General features: G+C 46.0%; 1 protein-coding gene across 9 annotated transcripts in view; it reads right to left on the bottom strand.

Moving 5' to 3' along the window:
* Window positions 1-2,302: 2,302 nt before the first annotated feature.
* Window positions 2,303-23,352, bottom strand: part of RBBP6 (RB binding protein 6, ubiquitin ligase) — a 28,131-nt gene continuing 7,081 nt past the window's right edge. Inside the window, exons 3-18 of one of the 9 annotated variants that reach the window (XM_038151062.1) lie at window positions 22,738-22,776; window positions 22,064-22,100; window positions 17,462-17,506; window positions 14,993-15,081; window positions 14,778-14,874; window positions 14,091-14,230; window positions 13,044-13,216; window positions 12,089-12,192; window positions 11,297-11,649; window positions 10,374-10,467; window positions 10,215-10,293; window positions 10,079-10,124; window positions 8,594-8,956; window positions 8,146-8,247; window positions 5,001-6,746; window positions 2,303-4,316 (exon numbers count right to left, since the gene is read on the bottom strand). In XM_038151062.1, the coding sequence (XP_038006990.1) occupies window positions 2,723-4,316; window positions 5,001-6,746; window positions 8,146-8,247; window positions 8,594-8,956; window positions 10,079-10,124; window positions 10,215-10,293; window positions 10,374-10,467; window positions 11,297-11,649; window positions 12,089-12,192; window positions 13,044-13,216; window positions 14,091-14,230; window positions 14,778-14,874; window positions 14,993-15,081; window positions 17,462-17,506; window positions 22,064-22,100; window positions 22,738-22,776 (5,101 nt within the window). In that variant the 3' untranslated portion in view covers window positions 2,303-2,722. The remainder of the gene's footprint in view (window positions 4,317-5,000; window positions 6,747-8,145; window positions 8,248-8,593; window positions 8,957-10,078; window positions 10,125-10,214; window positions 10,294-10,373; window positions 10,468-11,296; window positions 11,650-12,088; window positions 12,193-13,043; window positions 13,217-14,090; window positions 14,231-14,777; window positions 14,875-14,992; window positions 15,082-17,461; window positions 17,507-22,063; window positions 22,101-22,737; window positions 22,777-23,352) is intronic. The other 8 variants (XM_038151066.1, XM_038151064.1, XM_038151063.1 and 5 more) reach the window with 8 other exon arrangements.

Here is a 23,352-nt window from a genome sequence, read left to right as displayed (position 1 = left end):
GGGATGCCTCTGCATCCTCCTCACCTCGGGCTGCTGGTGCCAGCCCAGCTCATCTTCCCAGTGCAGTTTGCTCCTGCTCCTCAGGGCCAAGGACAGGATACGCAGACGAACAGGGCCAGCTTTTGGGCTGGCTCCCAGCTTTTGGGCTACCCCATGCCCGTGGGGCAGAGCAGAGCTGTTCTTGTCCCCCCCCTACCCCGTGCCCTGGGTTAGATGTGCAGGACTGGGATCCCCAAACCCTGTGATTGCAGAGCCGAGCACGTGCGCTCCCGGCGGGCTGTGGGGACACTGAGAGCGTCCCAGCCCCGAGGCACAGCTCACCAGCACGATGTGTGCCAAACAGGACTTAATTATATCTCCACGGCGACTTCTCCCCCATGTCCTCATTTCCCTGCATCCTTCGAGCAGCGTGGAGTGCTCCACCAGCTCAGGCCTCCGTGCTGGGCAAGGCTCTCTCCTTCCATCAGCACCATCACGACAGTGACGAAGCCAATGAGAACACGCTCGTTTTGGGAGCATCCTTCGGAAGGCCGGGATTCTGGAGAGCTGCCAGCGGCCCCCGGGGCAGGGCTTTGGGGAGGGAATTCCCGCCTCTGTCTCTGCCTCGGCTTTCAGCTGGCAGAGCATTGCTGAAGGCCGCTGGCTGGGGAACCACAAATGTCACCCACGTTTGCACACATATTTATGTTTTCCTGTGAAACATCACGACATGTCTGTGCTCCTGGCAACGCTCAAAACCAAACAAAGCCAAACAAAGCCAAACAAAGCAAAGCCGAACATCCCCTCTCTGGCAGCTCCCAGCTCCAGCAGCTGGGGCAGTGCCAAGGCTGCCGAGGCAGGGCTGACCTGCGGGGTCCCTTGGGGGGCACCGAGGGCACGGGCTGGGCCCCTGCAGCCCCCGGAGGCCGCAGCCTCTCACACCCCGGCCCGCGGTGCTGCTGTGCACGGCCGGATCGCTCGGTCAGCGCCGGCCTCGTGTCACCAACCCAGCGCCAGCGAGCCCGACAAATGACTGTTCGCAGCTGTCATTAGCTGAAAACAAGGCGAATCTGCATATGCTTACTGTTAATTAGGCTGCTTGGCAAGGAGCCCCCGCTCGCTGCTAGCAAACAGCCATTTCGCTCACAAAAGGGTGACGGCAGCCCGGCGTGCGCACACGCACACAAACACCCGGAGCGGATGGACAGACGCCCGCGAAGCCTCGTCCCGTCCCGGCCCCTCGGAGGGTGCCCGGCCCGAGCTGCCCCGGCCGCGTCCCCAGCCCGGGACGCATGACAGCCGAGCTGACGGAAAAGAAACCCGAGGAATTTCGCCCCTCAACGCCCCATCGCTAATTACTCAACTCTCATTTAACCTCTCACAGGCACGGGCGCTGGCAGAGCTCGCGGGGGCGTTTCCACGGACGAGGAGGAGGAGGAGAGCCCGGGATATCGTGGCCTCAGCGACACCCATTCCCCCGTGCTGCCTTTGATGGCTGAGCAACACCCCCACTGCCACCTCCTCGTTAAAACTGTCCAGCTAATGACTTCCATTTTCTACCTCCTGTCAGTGCTCAGAGCCTTTCCAGGCTTCCCTGTCCTGCCCTTCTGAGCCCCACACATCACAGAGGGCTCAGGGCTGTCAGGTGTCACTGCCATGTCCCACACCGACCTAACAGTTCTGTTTAAAACATCAACACCTGGTGAGCAGCACTGGGAGAGAAAACGCAAATTACAGGCAGTTTAAGCCTGTGTGCAAACGTGTGCTGCCAGATCCCAGGCTGGTTTTGGCTGGAAGGGACCCCAATGACCACAGAAGAGCTCCAGCCCCAAAGGACACCAGCCTTCCAAACAAACCAGAGGAAAGCAGCCATGTGGCAGCTTCGTGTGTGACGTTACCTGAAGCAGCCAGGGCCAGCGCCGAGAGGGGCTGCAGCTCTGGGGCCACATCCCATGTTCCACCCCACAAACCCCTAGCTCCTTGGCACACGGAGCAGCACACCCCACCCCAGCACCTCCTCACCCTCCATCAGGGCAGGTCCTGCCAGTTTTCCCAAATTCAAACCACTCTGTAAGTTACTTTTCCCACACTATAGCTCCCACCACGCTTTTCCTCTGTCACTACTGTTAGAATCCTGGAATGGTTTGGGTTGAAGGACCATAAAGCCCACCCAGGCCCACCTCTCTGCCACAGGCAGGGACACCTTCCACTACACCAGGCTGCTCCAAGCCCTGCCCAACCTGGCCTCGGACACTTCCAGGAATGGGAAGGCTTGGGACGCTCCCTGCCCATGTGCAACCCCCACTGCAAATCTCATATTGGGTCATTTACTGAAAACTTTTTTATTGTAATCAAAAAGTGACATAACAGGGCTGTAATGTATTCTGCATTTTATCTGCTGGTATTTGGTAACTGGTACCAGCTGCTTCTGCCAGGCAATTAAAAAAAACCCGAATGTGAAAATCTTCACAGTACAGTAAACTCCACCCAAAATAATTAATGGTGGTTAAAAAGAAGATGCCCCAGCAAAACCTTTCATGTTACATGGTCACAACTCACAATTCTGTACAAAATGTTCACTTTTATAAAGCTCTGATGTAAAAATCAAATAATCAAGCAGCAATATTTTAAGTGCAGCACAGGGTCTTTCATGTCATTATTTACAACGCTTGAATCGTTTACATTTTAACAAAGATCATACAGATGACTTAGTAATTAAGTCATTTTTTCATTATCTGTCGGTTTATGTCGTGACAGATTTCACTTTTTGGTCGTCTTTCTCTTTATCTTTGCTTTTCTTCGATTTTTTCTTCTTGTGTTTGTGTTTTTGGCTCTTTTCCAATTCTGTTTCATTTCCCACGTGTTTCTTATGCTTCTTATGTTTCTTGTGCTTCTTGTGCTTCTTCTTCTCTTTCTTCTTTTTCTTTTTCTTGCTGTCCTGGCTCTCCCCTGAGCTGGCACTGCTGCTGTGGCTCCGCGTCTGGCTCTCGGAGGGGCTGTGGCTGCGGCTGCGGCTGACGCTGGGGCTGCTCTGGCTCTGGCTCCTGCCCGCCTCCGGCTGCTCGGCGGGAGCCGGGGCCGCCGCCTCCTCCTTCGCCTTATCCCCAGCCTTCTCCTTGGCCTCTTTGGGGGTTTTCCCGGCAGCCTCCTCGTCCTTTGCAGACACGTTGCTCTCGCTGTCGCTCTCGTTGTAGTCTGGCACGAAGGCGGCCTCGTCGGTCTCGCGGGTGAGGTCGGACGAGAGGCGCGCGGCGCTGCTGCTCGCCGGCGGCTTTGGCTTCGCCGCGCCTTTGTCGCCCTGGCCCGCCACGCTCTCCTTCTCCGCTTTAACTTCTGGCGAGTCCTGCTTCACCGGTGGCTTATTCCCACCTGCCTCTTTCTCCTTATTGCTCTTGACTTCTGGTACGTGCTTCTCCTTCTCCTTCTCTTTCTCCTTCTCTTTGCCCGCGTTTTTATCTGGGGGTTTGTGCTCCTCAGCGGGGCGCTTGGGGTCGTGCGCAGCTTTGTGCTCGGCGGGCTTGCGCTCCCGCGGGGGGCTGTAGCTGCTCCTCTTGGCCTCCGCGGGGCCCTTTTTGGGCGCCTCCACGCGCTCCTCTCTGGGTTTGCTCTTCTGTGCTGCTGTGGAGTCTCTGATCCGGGATGGGGAGTCTTTCCTCCGTGCCGACTCACTCTTCTCGTCTCTGCGCTTGGAACTCGAATGCTCCCTGCTGCCATCGTGGTCAGACTTCTTGTCTCGGTTGGGAGTGAAGTCCTTCGCAGCGGAGCCACGGCCACTCTCATGCTTCTCTGAAGATCTGCTGTCTTTAGAAGACTGAGATACAGTTTTTCCATTTCCTTGGTCAGCTGTGCGTTCCGAGTGCTCTTTTTCTGGCTGAACACTGCTCTTCCTCTTCTCAGAACTGTCCTTGTCTGACAAAGAATGATCCCGGTCTTTGGTTTTACCTTTTTCACTCGACACGGAACTTTTTGAACTCTTGGCATCATGTTGGGTGCTTTCATAACTTGCCTCTTTTGCAGCTTTCTGTATTTTCTCCAGAGGCTCTGTCTCCTTTTCAGTGTGTTTGAGGGGGTTTGCTGCCTTTGCACTCACAGGTTTGATAACACTGGCGGGTTTTCCTACACTTGGGGGCACCTGGGTGGTGGATTTGATGTCTTCCTCTTCAGACTCAAAGTCATCTTTATCCCACTTGGACTGAGGGACCTGGATCATGATAATGACATCCTCAGCAGGGGCTGTTATGTCATTGTTATACTCCTCCAGGGTCTTAATGACAGTTCGTTTGGTGTCTGGCTTCTCCTCAGGCTTCCTGACAGGGCTTCCCCCAGTGGAACTCGTGCTGGGAGGAAAAACACGGACATTAGTAATGGGATGCACAAACAGCCAGTTTTGGGAACATTTTATAAACTGGCTTGTGTTTCAATTCTAAAGCCTCAGCATTTTCCTCAAGGATGTTCAATTAAGGGAACAGACAAGAGAAAGGCTGAGTCCACTGGCTGAGATTATGAGCAATCAATTAATTTAGTATCTTGCTACTATATATTTAATTAACAAAGACACAAGATTATCAGATTGGGGACTGTCTGATCTGGTAATTCCTTCATGTCCTATTTCTCCCAATGGCAGATAAATTAGATATCCATTCTTCTTTCAACATGAAAGCAAGCAATTATGGAGAGGTACAGACAGGCAAAGTTTTATCCTTGTGCCCCAGCTCTTCCTTAGAAAAATGGACTTTTTAAAAGCTTTTTAGATAACCAAGACACTATCTAAAGTCTTCAACAAATGTCTTAAATGTTTTGAGTTTGCATCACCAATGAATGAACCATACCAGCTTCCTGTGCAGTTCAAACTGCTCGTTTTCCTTAACAACAGCTGAGTTTGACCCAAGCAGTCTCATAAGAAAGATCATGGATTATTCCCTTGTTTAGCACAAATTTAGCAGTTCCTTTCCTTAAGCACCATAAAGAATGGGAGGGGGGGAGGAGGAAAGAAAGAAAAGGAAAAGAACTGCCTGAGGTACCTGGTGTAATCCACAAGAGTCGAGCTAGCGCCATCAGCTGCCGTCACTTTCCTCCTTGCTTTTCCCTTTGTCTTTTCCGCTTTAACTTTGCTGCTGCTGGGCTCAGGTTTCTCCACACCTTCTTTTCCAGGTGGCACGTTTTCTCCACTCACAATCTTTTTTCCAGTTTCTCGGTTAAGTTTAATCTTTTTGGACGGGTTGTTAAGAAAAGCAGCTTTATCCTTTTCCGGCGTCCGCTCTCCTTTCTCCCCCTCGGGCTCAGCCTTCCCCTTGGGTGATGTTTTCAATTCTGCAGTTTCAGGTTTATAGGCCTTTGCAGAAGTGGCCTCATGTTCTTTATCAGCCTTTTCCTCTGCTTTTCTTTTCCTTTTCTCAAGTTTGGCATCAGAAAGTTTGCTTTTCTCAGCAGGTTTCTTTGACTTCTCCTCCTTGCTGGAGGGCTTCTCTGCCTTGGCTTCCTTAGGATGTTCTTTCTTTGCCTTCTCCTCCTTGGCTGGTCTGGTTTCTGGGTGATCCTTCGTCACTTTGGGATGAGCCTTCCGTGGTGTACCAAGAGCCTTCTCATCCTTCTGAGAGGAAGAGGATTTAACACTGTCTGTCTTTGGCAGCTCTTCCTTGACTTTTTTCACAGGAGGTTCTGTTCGAGGAGATTTTTCGCGATCGGGGTCCGCCTTTTCCTGGGAAGTTTTAGCTGGTTTTGCTACGCTGTCTTTCTTGGGAGCAGATGCCACTTCTACTTTCCGCTTTGTTTTCTCAACCTTTGCTTTTGGCTTATCCTTCTCTTTTTTCTCCTTTTCAGACACCGGCTTGAAAGCAATGGAATCCGCTTCCATGGGCTCATCCCTTACAGGGGTGGCATCATCCCTGCTTGGCAGCATGAACAGAGAGTCTGTTTTAGCATCTTCTGCTGGAACTGGCTCTCTTGGTTTTCTTGCCCCTTCTAACAGCTCGACGTTGGGAAATCCTTCATTCTCATCCCCTTTTCTTCTCTTCCGGTGTTTTTTATGCTTATTGCCTTTGCCATCTCCCAGTGGATTTTCCACCTCCTTCTCTTTTGATTTTGTAGGATCTTTGATGCCATGGCTCTCTCTCCCGGGCTTTTCAGGGTAGTTTCCAGCTACATTACGATTCCTGTGGCTCTGCCCAGCAGCATACTCCTCCCTCCGTCCCCGAGCATACGGCGAATTCTCTCGTCTGGTCCCAGGTGGGCCGAACCGTTCTGGAGAGAAGTTCTCTCTGCTCACCGGAGGCCGCGGCTGAGCGCCCACGGCATAGCCCTTGTAAAACTTCTCGTACCACTCTCTGTAGTTCCTCTCCCACTCTCTGTATCTCTCCTTCTCAAAGGGGTCTCTGAAGTCCACCGAGCGGCCGTAGTAAGCCTTCATGTCGTACGGGGGCACCTCTCGGTAGCGGTTGAAGTACTCGCGCTCGGCCTCGCCCTGCGGCACCGTCCGTTTGGTGGGGGACTGGCCCCGGAACACCGGAGACCTGGAGCGGGAGTGGTAGCGCCTGTAGGGGGGCGAGCGGGAGCGGGAGCGGTGATAGCCGTGGGAGCGCGAGCGCGAGCGGTAGTTCCGGCTCTTCCCTTTGCCTCGTCTCTGATAGGGCGGCGACCGCGAGTAGGAGCGGGAGTGGGAGCGGCTGAAGGAGCGCGAGTAGGAGCGGGAGCGCGACGAACCTGAGCGCGACTTGGAGTAGGTGTATGAGCTTCTAGAGTAAGATGAAGCGCTATAGGGAGACTTGGACCTTAAAAAAACACAACAAAAAAACCAGATGAAGTTAATTCCAAACAGTCTTTCTCCTCAAATCTTCTCCTCCCACATTTATTTTTTCTTTCCTCTCCACATGCTTATGTCAAAGCTTCTTTCAGCTGCTGACATAAAGCTACTGCAAATTGAAGAACTTGATAACACGTAAAAGTTTCTGCTCACAAGACAGAACAGCTGCTGCTTTGTTAGTGTCAGAGCACACAGAAGGGTCAGTCTACTTCCACTCACTCTATCACATGAGCTACCAGAGCTACGGACAGATTTCAGGTGGTTACACTGGCCTCTGCTGGTACGGGAACACGCACATTTGTCACTACTCGGCAACCACATGCAGTGCAAATCATTTTTGCTGCAGTAAGATGAAAAAAGAGCAAATCTGAGTGGCTACAGTGCAGAATCACACCGAGAAAACACCACATAACCTGAAGACAGCAAAGCCCAATGTCAAAATACCAGCTCGGTCCATTAACTGCACCCTTTTTTTGGGGAATTTGGACAAGATGCACGATCCTCATACTGCAAAGGACCTACAGACAGGCCTGTGGAATTCACACTGCCAGGCAGGTGTCTCAAAAATGTCCTGCACATCCCTTCAGCTCTAACCAAGGCAAGTGACTGCATTGCAAGAAAAATCCCATCTAAAAGCTTCTAACCTCAGTCTCTAGTCACATGCCCCAGTGCCATGACTCTGGGAAAGCTCCTGACAGCACTGCTAACAACTGCTTCTGCCCAAGGGATTTTTGGGGACAGAAAACAGCAGCTACCCTCAGGTTTTCCTTCTACAGTTTTTTTAATGAATCATTTCACATGATTCATATGTTCATTAGCATCATTCCTCCTCTCCAAGTCCCTCACCAATTTCAGATTTCTTCACAAGTAAGTCTGAGCTTTAAATTCCCACGAAAAATTTAACAATGTTACCCTACAAGTGAAAGCCCCCAGTCTGCAGTCCAGGTTCAAACATCTCATGTATCCACATGAGATGGTCAAAAGGAGAAATGAGGACGATTTCTCTCACCTATCTCCTCCAAACTGCTTGGACTGCTCGGTTACAATCAGAATAGCGAGACGCTGAAAATCCAGCCCTTACAGCTATTCTGTTCCTGGCCTCCTCAGGGCTGTCAGGCAGTGAAGGATACCACTGCAGAGACACCTTAGCAAGACAGATGCTTAGCGCTCCTTAGTGCCTGCTGCCCAATCCTAATTCAGTCACCTGCAATCTCTGCCACACTGGAGCCAGTAACTCGCATATGACACTCCTGTCACTGCTCATCCCTCAATCATCCAATCCATCTAACGACAGGGAGGTGGAGTGGAACTCCTCCTGATTCCTCTAGACAATCTGCTTCTCCATTACGGACATGTAAAGCAGTTACCTGGAAAACGAACGCCTACGCTCCTTTTGAATCTTTTTATATTCCATCAATTCCTTAGCAAAATCATTTGTAAACTCATCAAGTTTGGACTTTTTCTTTTCCCTGTTAAAATAAGTTTGACCTTTATTACAATTATAGTTTGACCTTTATTACAAAAGACATCAAGAAACAAAACATGGCCAATATGAGAAAATGTTTACTGCATGCAATGCAAAAGGTGAACATCCTATTTAAGCAAAAACAGTTCCTACAAGTTTTAGGAAAAGTTCTAGAATTACATTTGTCTTGGTTTAGCTTTGCATATTTACCATCTGCGATGAAAAAGTATATTGGAAGAAACACTACGTCACTTTTGCTAGGTCGGATGCACTTTAGTGTAACCGCAGTCCAATACGCTCCCCCGATACAGACATGAAAACAAGGCAACGTTAGCGAGCCAAATACTTACTCCTCTTTAAGCCTCCGTTGCTCTCTGTAAAACTCCTCCCTAGAGAGAGGAGGTGCTTGTGTCGTTGGGATGGTGTTTGAATGAGCCGCTGGCACTGCTGTTGGGACCCAAGCTGATGACATGTTTGCAGGAGCTGGGGGATATCCGGGAGGGGGGACAGTGTACCCAGCGGATGGAGGCTGCCCAGGTGGAAACTGAGGAGGAAACTGTGGTGGTGGTACCCCCGGAGGAAGAGGAAGAGCATGGGGTGGTGGAGGATACAAGGGAGGTGGAGGCACAGGCACAAAGACTGGTGCTGATGCTGGCAGTGATGGGGCCTGAGTCCTTTGGGCACGGTCACTGTGCGGGCGTCCTCGATTTGAACTTTAAAGAAACCCAAAAACACGTGTCACTGTTTGTCACAGCCTGCCCTGAGCGTACAGAGGAAAGCGAAGCGGCAGCACGGCGGGAGCACTCCTGGTTCTCACTGGTCTCCGGCTCTCTGTTCGCTCGAGACTACACTCAGTCCTGGAGCCTCGGACTCGCCTCGCACATCCTCGCCCCAGCAGCTCCCTCAGCCTTCTCTCCTTACACTCAGCTTTGGGACTGCGGGCGAGGCTGCCACGAGACCCCCATCTCCCACGAGCCAAGCACCCGCTGCTCCTCCGCCCCTCCTGGACACACCTGGAGCTCTGCACTCCCGGGCTTCCGAGCACTGCGCAGGAATTAACTCACCTCTCAGAACTCTCCTAACCTCTCCCACATTTGTTTCCCGAGCTCCTGCCTCACCATGCATTGGCCTGCTCTTGTCCCTGAATTGTTTTTTTCTTGTTTACTGGATTTGAGATTTTAGGTAATCTGGGGGATGGATGCTGGATTTTGTTTTGATTTATCTTTCAGACTTTATAAAAAACAATGACCCTTACAGCCTGGCTGTAACCAGTCTCTAACAAATGAAGGACTAATCTGACTGCGATAACAGACGAACAGGCTCCTCTCTCTAATGAGAAAAAGCAGCTTGGCACTTTGAGATGACTAAACTGCAGAAATACGAAACTGGCACAAAAATAACAGCCTCTAATTTTTCAATAATTTGCTCAGTCAGTATCAACTAAGTTGTTAAAGAAAGAATGTTGGAGGGTGATTTCTATTGGGAAATCAATTTCTTCAGCCCTATTCAGTCAGCAATCAAAAGGGTGCTTTTCCATTTGATCTTTTAATTACATTTAATTTTTATATGTAATTTAGGCTTCCCAAAAAGTGCTCATTATTCAGAATCTTCTTTTCAATTATGTACTGGAGTTTTATTTTTCAATAATCTTACTGTAAGCACAGGTCCCCTTTGCTAAAGTTAATTTAAATGAAGCCACTTGAAAATTAATTACCACTTGAATTCTCCACAACTATTATTTCATTATAAATCAGCTGTTGTCTAAGTGATGTATTACAGATTAATTTACAACCAGTTACAACTAGTAATACATTCAATTTCTGTTGAATACTTACAGCTCCCAGCCTGGCCTGCGAAGTGCACCAGCTCTCATTGGATGACCTTTCGCAGCGGGGACAGGAAGAAAAAAATCCCAGTAAGTTTATCTGAAGACAACTTCTTCCATGAAATTCTAAAGTTCTAGTTTCTTACCAGTTGTAGGTATTGATTGTCCTTGAGGGCCCAGAAGACTTGGTATCGCTGGTTGTCTCAGCACAGGAACCTGATAGCCCTTGGGAATAAATGCAAACAGTCACAAAATAAGCTCTACTAGAACATAAGAACCATTGTATGTGTTGAAATAAAATTTACCTTCTCTTCCAACAAACTGCTGATTGACAAAGGGGAAGATTTGGAAAGCTCAGCAGCAGTCATCAGAGCAGGAGGCAAAACAGCATCGGCATCCCTACAAAAACAACACATTTTTATTATTGAAACACTGCTCTGGAGTGAAATATAATAAGTATTTTTAAATACAAAGTCCAAGGTGAGAAAAGGCTGATTTCACTAAATAAAAAAACATTTAAAAATAATCTTCACCAGATTTACACCTGTGAAGTTGGCAGGCTCCAGAGGAAGCACTGCTGAGGAGTCTGTTTGGATGTTGGCATTTAGAGAGGAAGCTCTCTGTAAAAATATTTGATTAAGCAGCACTTGAAAGGATGAGAATCCATATAATCTTTGCAGAACCTCAACTCTGGAAGATGCAAGAACTGAAATTCCATTTGAAAATGTTTCTGTGCTCCTTTGAATCGTGATCCTTGTACTGATGGCACAGCTGAGCCTGGCAGCTCTCTGGACACACTGGTTCTGTGCATCCAAGGCAGCAGGATTAAAGGATGTAACCCTAAACACGGGTAACAGATTTTTGCATGAAAATATTATTTCCTCAGTAATAAAGGAGAAATTATTGAGACACTAAGGTCTGATGGAAATAAATGACTATACTGGGAATGGCTGGCCACTTCATATCAAAACCAGTCCCTCCTTCAGGGCAAACCTGCGCTGAATGACTGCTAGGGGAACCAAACAGAAATACTGCCAAGACAATTCTTGCATGAGGTACATGTTCTACTTACTGAAGTGCCCTCATTCCAAGTAAAACCAGAACAACTTCCACAATGACCTACAGCTGTCACCAATGATACCTAGGGTGCTAGCTGCAAAGCTCAAGAAAAATCTAACCTAAGCATTTTGATTTCTTCTGCATTGCTGCTACCTCCAGATCTCCTTACCGAAAAGGTCCATCCGGCTTTTCCCCACGGAGAGAGAGGGACACGGCTGGAGGGAGATCGGAGACAACCACCGAAGAGGGGTTGACGGGCAGCCCAGCTGCCATGGACGGCCCGGGGCCCAGGGAGGAGAGGGCGGAGCGGGAGGCCAGGGAGGCCAGCGGGATCATGAGCGGGTCCTGCTGGCGGGCCATGGCCGGCCGCATCAGCGGCTGCAGGGTGCGCGTGATCGTCTGCCGCATCAGGGGCGGCGGCGGTGGCGGCGGCAGCTGCTGCTGCTGCTGTTGCTGCTGCTGCTGCTGAATCTTACGCAGCCTTTTTGTGTAACCGGTTTCATTTTTGAAGTTGTTGACAGCCTAGAGGTAGGGAAACACGTTTGAAAAGGTGATAATAAACTTCTGTAGAAATATGAACAAGAGCGTGCCTACAGGAAAATCACTGTGTGTTCCTGTAAGTGCTGTTAATCCTAAGCCAGCTAACACACAGCTGTGAACACGTTCTATGGAACTCTGGTATCAATGACTGGTACCTCAGAGTCTCTGCATTAAAAGTACTTTGCTGTAAACACCCAGCTTGAAAGTGAGGACATCCCATTAAACACAAGCGTGTCCTGAATTTGTCAGATTGTTTCTAATGAGCAGTAGGTTTCTGTAAAAACTGATCATGTATTTGAAAAGTAAACTTAGCTTTGCTGAGTTCAGCCTTGCTTAAGGAGATCTAAATATTTTCATCCCTTTCAGCTCTTTACAAATCAATTTTTCGAACAAAGAGTTCAGGCTAAAGTCACCACATTACCTGGCGCAGAAACTTGTTGGCAATTAAAGCATCAGGAGAAACATCTGTCTGATGGCAGGTAGGGCATGTGTGTTCCTCAGACTCCAGCAGTGCTGTTCTAATACCTGAGAATAATTAGAATATTAAAGTAGTTTATAGCCAAACTAAGTCAACTTTTTTGGTTCTCATTAATTACAAAAACAAGCATATGATTAACGAGGAAATATGACCTTGCATGAAAAGCATGAAGCTGTTAATGTTCTATAGTGGAAAAAACTGGCAGAGGAACAGGTTGCCCAGAGAAGCTGTGGCATCCCTGGAAGTGTTCAAGACCAGTTTGGATGGGGCTTGGAGCAACCTGGGCCAGCAGAAGGCCAACCCAAACCACTCTGAAGTTCTACAACAATTTCCAGCATACAGGAGAGGGTTGGTATTTCACTGTGGTAATACGTAAAGATGCAGAGCAGACCGGCATGTGACAGCTCAACTGGTCTCTCTTCCACTCCAGCACAGCAAAAAGCCATTCCATGTTAATGAATAAAACACCTTTCAACAAACCATGAGGTTTGATTTCTGAGGTTTTAACCAGCTCTAGGGAAGCATGTGGATGAAATGCCTCAATACCAGGTCTCTGTAGTCCACAGTAAGTGCCCAAAGTTGGAGACATAATTCTGTGTGAGGGAAAGGGCTGTGGACAAAATAAATGCATTCTATATCTAATAGTGTAACTACTTGCACTAATATGCACTCCCCTCATCCTCTTCCTTCTGCAGGTAAAGAGGATTTAACTAGAAACTTAAGGAGGGAAAAAAGCTTTCTGCCTTTTTTCACCATCTACACAAGAAGAATCTTTCCCTGCTCCCAACATGCTGAAGTATTCAACAGAACTAACACAGCAATTTCCTTATCTCCTATTTCTGCTCTCAGAAGATCAAATTTGATGTGTGGAATTAACAAATTTGCCAGTAACACTTACATTCATCACAGTAACTGTTTCCACAGCAGGGAATAACAACCGCATCCGTCATTATATCCTTACAAATGAGACACAACAGCTCATCTGGAATAGGATCATCCTCTTCTGAGGAGGAGGATGGCTCCTCAGGTAGGAAGGGAGGCTTCTCCTTCTTTCCTATAGCATAAGCTTCCCTGGAAGTAGAGTAGGGGAAAGCAAAACAAAGAAGTTAAAGGGAAAACTCTTCCAAGCTTTAAAGAAAGCTTTTTCTTTATCAAAGAAAGATAATATGTGGTATTCTCTCTCTCCACTGGCCTTCCTAAACACAGCTGTTTAGTTTGAACTACTTTCCCATCGCCCTAACACAAGAAGAAGGAGGGAGGAATTCTCCTGCAGAACTATCCAGTTCATTGGATCAGCTAAGAAATCAGTTCAGACTAGAAAAACATTTGACAGCTCATATCAGGTGACATGAATCCCAGCTCTCCTTTGCCAGAGGTCAAATGGAAATTGGAGGCTCAGGATAAAGCTGCTCTCCCAGTAATGACATTTTCCAACAGAAAGAAGTCTGTGTTACAGCTTCCAAAAAAGGACATCCAGGTAGAAAACCAGAAGGGCTACCAAGAGTATTTTAGAACAGCCACTGTGCTCAGCACACACAAGTGTTTTCCTAGTTTATAGCAACAGGAAAACCTAAGCCTGCTTCATATCTGAGGGAGGGAGCTGCAGCCCAACAGCTGCTTTATTACATTTTACATGAAATCTTGGAAAGACAAACTGAAGCAAAAGCAGCTCCCAGAGAGAACAAACCCCACTACAAATGCTGCTGAAACGTTCTGCAGAAATTGTCTCAGCACACCCCACGTTTAACCAGCTCCCAGGGGTGTGAGCAGCAGGACCCCCACTTCAGTGTCAGGCAGCAGCATGGACTTGAAGTTGAGATCCAGTGCCAATGCCTCCTCCCCACAAGTCCAGCTGCTGGCCCATGTGGCTGCACTGCCACTCGTGCATTTCCACCTGGTTTCTCTCATTCCCTTTTGGGGGCAGTCCAACCAATCCCATACTTACGCATCTATGGTTGGAATTGCATATTTCCCAGTGTTGGTCAGCATGGCACCCTTTGTGTTGGGGTCCTTCACCTCCATCATAAAACTTCTTGGAATTCCTGTGCTTTTTTTAATTCTGGGAACAGACTCAAAATTTTTGTCCTGTTAAGAAAGGCAGATGTAGTTCAAGACCCACACCAAAAATGAGAATTCAATGACAATTTTAAGCACAAAAACCTTTAACCCTCTCCTCTCAGCTAGTGTAAGGGTTGTTGGACTAAAATACTCTTTTCCCTAAACGAATGCAGCCAGGGTGCTCCAGAGGCTGGAACAACGTTTTGAACTCACTGACATTCTCTGGCTTAACTACACGTTCCTTAAGGGTGAAACCCCCCAAACTGGCTCCTCCTCCAAAGGGCAATTCAGAGGGAGCTGGACTCAGGGCTTGGAGGAACTTGTTTTGAGATATATGAAGCACAGGGGTCCACAGAGAAAGATCTATGGGAATATTTAGTGCCTCTGACCAAGTGAGAAGAAAATTTTACAATTCCAAGTTGTTCTTAAACCCAAAGGGTTTTGCAACACTGCCACGTAACCTCCGTATTTCACACCAAAAGCCACAATTCTTACTGTGAGTATCCACGTTTGTTATGCAACTCTCCAGATAAAAATTAAAAACTGAGCACCCCCCAAGTCCCCCAAGTCTTACCCCGTTCGTTGGACAGTTCTTTATGTAGTGCCCAGGTTTGCCACAGCGAAAACAGGTGTAGGAGGGTGGAGGTGGCCCCACGGGTTTCTTCATGTAACTGCAAGTTTTTGGGGAAAAAAAGGAAAAGAGATTCATGTGTCTCTCTTTAAAAGAAACCATCTCTACAGTTTTTTACATCAACTTCAAAGAACAAGTTTCACGTTAGCAACACTTACTTGACTGGATCATATTCATGGCCAGACTGTGTCATCATAGCTTTTATTTTATCCTCCTCGGAAGCATTGGCTTCAGCCAGATTGGCAGTCTGTGCAACAGGTAATTATTTGACACACACATTAGAAACACATTTAAGCCCATGCAGCCCAAGACAACACCACTCATTCAATCCTGTAAAGAGCAGCACTACACTAGCTGAGCTTGCATGAGAGCAGCTGCTTATACCAAACAGATTTGTGCTGAAGATGGTCTGGGGAGTCCTTATGCCATGACATGATGTTTATGTGCCTGAGAACCTCCTCGAAAAGAGCACTCTTGGGCACTCAAACCTTAGGCTCTGTTTGTACCTTACAGCAAGACTTGTGTAACCAATCCAATTTCCTTCAGATGACTGAAGCTATGTGTAGATAAACAACAATATCCAGTATTTTTATGCTGATTTTTAAGCTCCAGACTATATTCAGGAGAAGCTCTCCACTGGACAAGGAATTAAGATGGATACAAGCAGCATTATTTACATTTTGTGGTATTAAAAGGACACAGAACTGCAGAGGTGGGGCAGTTAGGTTTGTCTGCTGAAACTCAGCTCCAGACACACAAGTACCAAAAGGACCAAAGGATTTTACAATCCCTCAGCAAGGCGAAATTCTTTTCAGCAGAGATTTGCCCAGCAGGAGCTGCAGGCAGTGCAAACTGCATGTTTCCCCTCCTAACTTCTTCCTGTGAACTGATTTAACTACAGTGAAGACTATCTCAGGTTTTTTTCCAGTTGACTATGTCCTTTTAACACACAAATTGTAATATAAACCTTCTGCACAACTAGGCCTTCAAATTACTGCAGTTAGCTGTTTTTTAAGTCATATTTGTTCAAATGTTTTTATTACACACTAGTCCAGATACAAGCAGGGTCTAAGGGAGTGACTGTAAATGACTTGGGCCTTCAAGCACCTATCACTCAGCTCAAGCACTCATGGTTTGGTTTTGTATGCATTCATTCACAAAAGCAACCAACTAGTTTCAACATTTTATTAAATGGTTGTTTCATATACACAGTTTCTCCACAGTAACAGAATCCGGATCGCCAACTATGAAATCATTTCCATTCACAGTTACAGAAAGCTTTACAGATAATACTTGACTAATTTGTTTGAACCCAAACGGTTTACAAAACACATCCAAAAGCCACAAAACATTAGTAGGAATAGACCAAAATTCAAATATGGCATTTCATACATAGTAATAATCACCAGAGAACTGTTAACACATTGCCTCCGTGCTGAGCCGGGCTGCACTAGAGCCATTAGAGGGAGTAACAGTGCTGAGCCACTTGGTGTCACTTTCCTGCATTTTTCTGAACTACTTAAATGTCCTCAAAAGCTTAGACGTGTACCCCCACCCCTTGGACAGCTTTGCACACTTTAGAGTAAAACTTCACATGAGGTTACAGACCCGAGGACACATTTAGGGACAGCACTAATGGGGATGAATTCTTCGGGTGGCTACCTTCCAAACTACAGATATTTAGATATAATGGGGGTTTTTTGGCCAAATGTACACAATTTAATTTCTGTAGCGAAGAGGGGAAAAGTTACCAGCGGGAAGAGATTTCTTTTTACTAGAAACGAACTGCAGCCTTTATCTTGATGACAAAGAACTAGCTGCTCTGCCTCAGGCCCTGCCTACTCTACTGCCTGCAGCTTTAGGGACTGGTGGTGGAGCACTCGCCTGTCCACACAGTGCAGTCACTAGTGCTTTCCCAGACAAATTACACATTGGTGAGCAAAAATGCAAGCAGTTCCCGAGCAAAACATGGCATTACAACAGTTTCAAAAGGTCACAGCTGCTCAGATGCCACACATACACATTGGTATATTCCTATAAACAATGAGGTACATTTACACAATTTACACAGTCTGCGTTCAAACAAATTAGCTCGGGTTGTCCACTGTATAGATCCCACAATCTATGGAACTGTGCAGCATTCAGAGAATGGGTCTGTAACTATGACTAGGGATTCAAAAATGGCCATGCAATTGTCCATGGTACAGAACCGCTTCTCCTGTGGCTGGTCACACCCCCCTGGAATGTCCGTAACTTACAGCCAATTAAATTCTTCTGTACAAACTGGGTTAGTTTCCAACGCAAAATTAATGAAACGTATGAAAAACGGTAAAACAGCTTCTGAAGAGCTTCTTCTTTGTGTCTTGAGGATGAGTAATACTGCAACATTATGCTGAGGCTGATAAGGTACTCCCCTTCTATCTTCCCAAACTGGGAACTACTCTTTACAGGATAGTATCAAAATATACACACATTTTAAAGTTAAAATTAATACTTAAAGTTAATAAAAATTAAAGGGGGCTTTCAATTACAACAGTTATTCACCTGTAGGTCACAGTATCAATTTAAAAATAGGAAGCAAACACTTTTTAAGCATTTGACAAGAATATATATATATATATATATACCTTAGTAAGCTGGGCCAGAGAAATAGATGCAGAAGAGTCATCAATCTGTTCACAAAAAATTAAACACATATTCAAGTTCTACAGTCAAAACACAACAACAGTTAACCTCTACTACAGTCTGAATGCCTGCACTACATCCCCCTGAGTGTCACCCAAAGGAAATCCCAACCCAGTGTAACTTGTATTTACTCAAAACAAAGTCCAAATCTATGATGGCTTAAGAGTATCTACGTGATTATGAGAAGAAATTAAAATACCCCACCCCACTGGAGATCTACTTATTGCTCAGAATATCTCAGAGAGGGACCTGTTTCAAAAGGGTAATGGGAAGCTGTCAATTTTCAGCTAAAAAGGATTTAAAAATATTTAGGTTTAATTGAGGAAGAAGTATCGCTCCAGGTAAGATAGTATTAGTGTAGTTTGCAAATGGATCAGTGAATGCCTCATTCCTGTATGCACACAGTGATGATTCTGTGAACCCACACCTGCCTGTCGGAACAAAGGCCACCCCCAGCAGCCCCAAAACACACACTCTGCCCCTCCTGTCAGTACCCAACTAAACCCCAATCACAGCCAATCTAGAACAGCAGCCACAACCTGCCGCTTCGTCTGGAGAAAAACCAACTGCTCAAACCATTTCTATCAAGGTGTTTCTAATGACAGTAGACTATAAAAACTGAAAGACTGATTTCATGGATGTTACTAGGCCACAGGCCTTACCACCCAAATCAGTGAGAATTTAGGTGATTCCTTGCAATCAGACCAAACCCGATCTTTAATAGCAGCCCAGTGTCAAATGAACAAAGGAAAGTGCAAAGCATACTCTTGATGATAAAAACATGGATTCAGAGCACAAGCCTGGAATTTTTGTCTCCATTTCTCTCCTCCCAGCTGCCTATGGAACAGCTCTCAGGAATGACATCCTCGGGCTAGAAGCTAGACAACTAGTGCTGAAGAGCGGTTTTGCCACAAGTAAAAAGGTTAACTCCATCTAGTTCCTTCTGCAGTATATTGAATTTTATCATGCCACGAGCAGCACCTGAGCTAGCAACAGTACCAGAAAGATACCTGAATCACTGCTTTTTACCTCTAACTTGCTCAAAAATGTAGAATAAAATTCTACAATGAAAACTGAACAGCTCTCCAAGAAGTCACTAAACAGGTCAGCAAAGAGATTAAAACCTTTCCTTAAAAAAGGTCTTGTCCTTTACAACCTAATGTAGTGGAGAATTCGAGGGAACAGTTTTAGCAGACTGGGAAAAAGCATTTCCATGCACAAGATGATTCCTCACAGCACTAAGCTGTTCCTGTTCTGTGTTTTCAGGAAAGTACACACAGCATTCCTGCATGACTGACTAAAGAGCTCTTGAGGCTTTGAGACTAAAGTGTCTTTGAAGAGGAACACAGAGATCTAGACAAAAAGACCTTCATTCCACTGCAAGCTGTACCACAAGTTTCACCTCTCCTTCCTTCCAGAATGTTTTGTACCTAGTTCTGTTCAAAAGGAGGTCTGCACAAGCTTTTGAAGCTTCATGCTCCATATGCCCCTCTTTTACACGTGAAAAAGCAGACCAGCGTTCTCTCAGGGCAAGCACAGCTATAATTTTGTGTTTTTTCAGAAACAAACAAAAAATCAAGGAAGCTCTGATGTTAAATGGTCTAGTACTGACCAGGAACTGAAGCACAAAGAGTTAATAAATTATTAATTCTTCTATTTCTTCAGGAAGCTGCTATTATACAGCCTGCAGGCAACAGTCTAATTTCTTAAAGGAGGTGATACTGAACAGCTACCAGAAGCAGCAAACAGATAGTTAATCTACTCATCAGTGCATTTGCCCATGGCCACCCTTCAACCATCCTACGTTTTTGTCAATTTTTTTCCTTTTAGATTTCTACTAAAGTATTTCCTGCCAGTCCCTCAAAACAGTCAAGTAGAAACAACATCTCCATGAATCTGCAGGCAACTCTAAGATAACACTGCAGAAGTATTGTAAAAAAAAACAAAACAACCTAGAAAAAGTAACCCCCAAACCCTAAACTCAACAGCTGATGTTTTAACCCCCATGTGGTGCAGCAGACTGAACAGAAACCAACAGGAAGCCAAGTGGGCAAGAGGAGAGAAAAGAGGAGGAAAAGGCTGATGTCCCTGCTGGAGTGCTACACTGAAAGGGCAGGGCTTTCCCCAAAGCCAGCCTGGCTACAGAGGGTCAGCCAGGGAGGCTCCAGCTGTGCCCACAGCACTGACCCCACGAGCACAGCTCGGCCCCTCTGCAGCCTCCCAGGAGCCCCAGGCACCGAGCCTACACAGCAAGGCCCACACCCTGCCTTCAGCCGGGCCAAGGCTGGGAGGGCAGCTGGCACAACAGTATGACAATGAAAAAATACTAAAAGGAAGAAGCTTTTGTGGATCCATGAAAAAAAGAGAACTGATTTTAACTTTGCAGCTTTACTCTCCACCAATAACTGACAAGACTCCTAGTGGTTTACTTCAACTGCACAAGCCCCATCTTCCTCTCTGAAATACATACAGAAATATTTGTGTTTAAAAAAAAAAAAAGGCAAACAATCCCCCCACACCAAGACCTGAGTAAGCTTTAAGCATAAACTCTTTGTGTCTCTAGCCCCAGAAGCTGCTGAGGCTGCAGGGCTTTTCCAGTGAGAGAGGGCCTGTACAGAGGGGTGCAAGGCTTCCACCCTCCCAGACCAGGGACAGTCAGAGCACACCAGGGAATGGCTTTGCTTTTCCTTTCCTGCTGTTAGTTCTCACTCACACTGTTTTCCCTCCCACTCTGGGATTTCTCCTTTTTTCTTTTTGACACATCTATGTTAGCTTATGGTAAGATGCTACTGAGCAATGTAATACAGACATGCCAGGGAACACACGAGGCTAAAAGAATGTTAACTTTATTTATGAACATGTGGTTTGTGTTTATACACACGCTAGTAAACAAAAAGAAAAAGAACTGTTTTCAAGAAATAAAAACCCATCTGAATTAGATCAAATACTATAACCGTGGTTTACATAAATGCATTACATTAACTGCTAGGGTCACTGGGCCAGTGCAACTAACTCCAACTCGCAATGAGAGGCATTCATCTCCAAAAGGAATTGCAATCGATCAGCAACAGAATTACGGATGGTACATTTAGTGGTTTTAGACCTACGCACAGTAAGTTTGCAATTTGAAGTTGATTGTTTCCATGGGAACCAGAGGCTGTATTCTTCCCAGAACACAGCCCCAGAGTTCAGGAATTTCTAGGTTGTTATCCTAATAGCTGATTAAGCGATCAGAACCAATGATCCAGGGTTAGTGTAATGCCTCACACCAGTCTAGTGAAGGAGAAGCAGTTATACTCAAAATAAAGATAAAAAATAAACCCCACCGAATAGTACTTTGATACTCTAAGGACTATTGGAAAAGCACAGTTGCACACAGCACTGACCCAAGTGGCACACCAAGATCTAGCCCATCGCCAGGCACGGGCTTCCGTGTGGGATTATGTCAGCAGCAGTACAAGTGTTTGCAACCCTGAAGGAAAATGCTGCCCCCTTCCCAAATGTGAATTCCAAGTGGTGGTATACTAAAGAAAGGCTTAACCTTCGGGAGTTACAGCAGCAGCCAGCCCTGGAGTCACCCAGACCCAAAAGTGTGCTGCAGGCAGAAGTTAAGAAAAGTGACAGGGATTTCACTCCCGAATGCCCCAGGCTCTAACTTGGTGCCAAAATTTGTGTTACATATTGTCATTTGCAGACAAACTGTTGAACTGAAGTGTTTTACCAGATTAAAGGGGAGAGATCGAATGCAGAACTTTAGAATACCACTCTGTAGCAGCGATATTGAAATTCACGGCAGGCTATTAAAGACATTTCTGTACTCAGGGGGGCCCACACAATATCACTTCAATTACACAGTTTCAGGAACAAACACCCAAATATTTAAGGACATAAGAAGGAATTATTTAGCTGCACAGAACTGTCCTGAAAACACCTGGGATATGCTGGGTTTGGTATTTGTTTGAACCCCCGAGTCAAAAGTAAGGAACAGCACCAAGTTTCACAATAATGATTTCTCAGTGGTTTTTGATAACATTTTCAAAAACCGTTAGGCAAAAAAAAGGTATTTAAAAACAAAAGCTAAGTGATACAATGTGAAAATGGCAAAAAATACACTCCAAACAGTTTTTATTGCAAGAAACAAAAAGCACACAACAACCTATACAAACATATATATCACTAGCTATAGACAGACAGATGTAGAACATGGCACCATGTTCAGTGTGCAAACCTCGAGCCTACAGGATCTGGAAACGATCATACATTATCTGTACAACACAGAGTCATACAGGAGAGCTTCTGGCATATTCAATATGAAATACAATGCATTACTAGGCACAAATACCAATATTCACATCAGAACTCTGCAAATGATGGCATTACCCAGTTTTTACTATGCTGAATCAAATACAATGTATTTACAACATACACTAGGTTTTACTGGAAAATATATTAAGTTAACGTTTAGCAAATTAATAAAAGGCTGCATTGTTTAGAACTAAGTGCAGTGTGTAGGAAAAAAAGTGTGAGATTGTGTTTTTACATACTGCTTTTGATGTTCCACTCACTGGCTCACTTCGACTTCTAGAAGAAGAAATAAAGGTGATCAGAATTTAAAACAAATCACTTGTACCCGACACAAAGATTCCAGAACCTGAACATCACATTATGCTCCAACACTCTAGTGAACATTGACATTTATTTGTAACATAAACTGTCCTCTCTTGGTACATTTGGTGCAACTAAAACCTCCCCAAAATCACATTTCTACATTGTCACAAATTACTCAAGACTTACAGATCTAGAACACAACAGTGCAAGAGGAAGTCATGAGACATTTTGTCTCTGCTCTCTAAGTATCAAATCCATGAAGTTTGTACTAGAGTTGTGTGTTCTCAAATAATCAATCACCAAAGCACGGGGCAGCTTTGGCCAGCATGGACATCCCTGGTAAGGCTCACGGTACCAGGTACGGGGCTTCAGCTGCTGCGAAAGGACAGTGACAATCTACAAGTGCAAGTCTGCTCAAGTGAAAAACACAGTCACGTGACAAAGGGGCAACACAACAGCGCCAGCAGCGCTGAACAGTGCTAGAACAGTGATGCTTTGTGGAAACCCAAGCACTGTGTTCAGAGATCTACTATATTTAGCCATCAAAGTGCCAAAATATTAAACATGTTACATATGCTATATTGACTAAAAGTAGTAGTAGAAATGTCACCTGAAAGTAGTTTCTAGGATTTTGTGCGATTTAGGAGTCCTGTGACAAAAAAAAAGGTCTTAATTGCCAGAATTTGCTATAAGATAATCTTGAATACGTTACAATATTTTAGGAAATATGTATTACATTTGAAAACTTGCTGAGATTCCACATACTCGGTGGTCTGGACCTGCATGCTCCTCACCATGAACCACACATGCAGCCACTGAGAGAGCTAACAAACAATCCACGCATCATCCAAAGAGCCCCATGAGCAGAAGCAATGCAAAGGCTGCTGGGGAATTCACATGCCAATGGAGAGTCTCAGCTTCCTGCCACTGCCAAACACCCCCAGGCTCCCAATTACACCTCCCGAAGGTGAGGAAGGACAAGGAAATACTTTGGATTACCACACAATAGCTGCTCCAGCCATTTACTGCAAGGAGAGTAATGCCTTTCTGAAGGCCTCTCACCATTCCAGCAGACACTCCCCGTCCTCAAACATTAACCACCTACGGTGCTTTCTGCAGTGCGTCCAGCTGGGGAGCAGGAGGCTCATCGGCCTGGCTCATTCTCAGCTCTAGCACAGCAGGGCTGTTCTCTGCTGATCCCCGCACACCACACTGACAGAATCTT

The sequence above is a fragment of the Motacilla alba genome, chromosome 14 (genome assembly GCF_015832195.1).
Source record: "Motacilla alba alba isolate MOTALB_02 chromosome 14, Motacilla_alba_V1.0_pri, whole genome shotgun sequence".
Taxonomy (NCBI): domain Eukaryota; kingdom Metazoa; phylum Chordata; class Aves; order Passeriformes; family Motacillidae; genus Motacilla; species Motacilla alba.
This window is presented reverse-complemented; position numbering and strand designations above follow the sequence as displayed.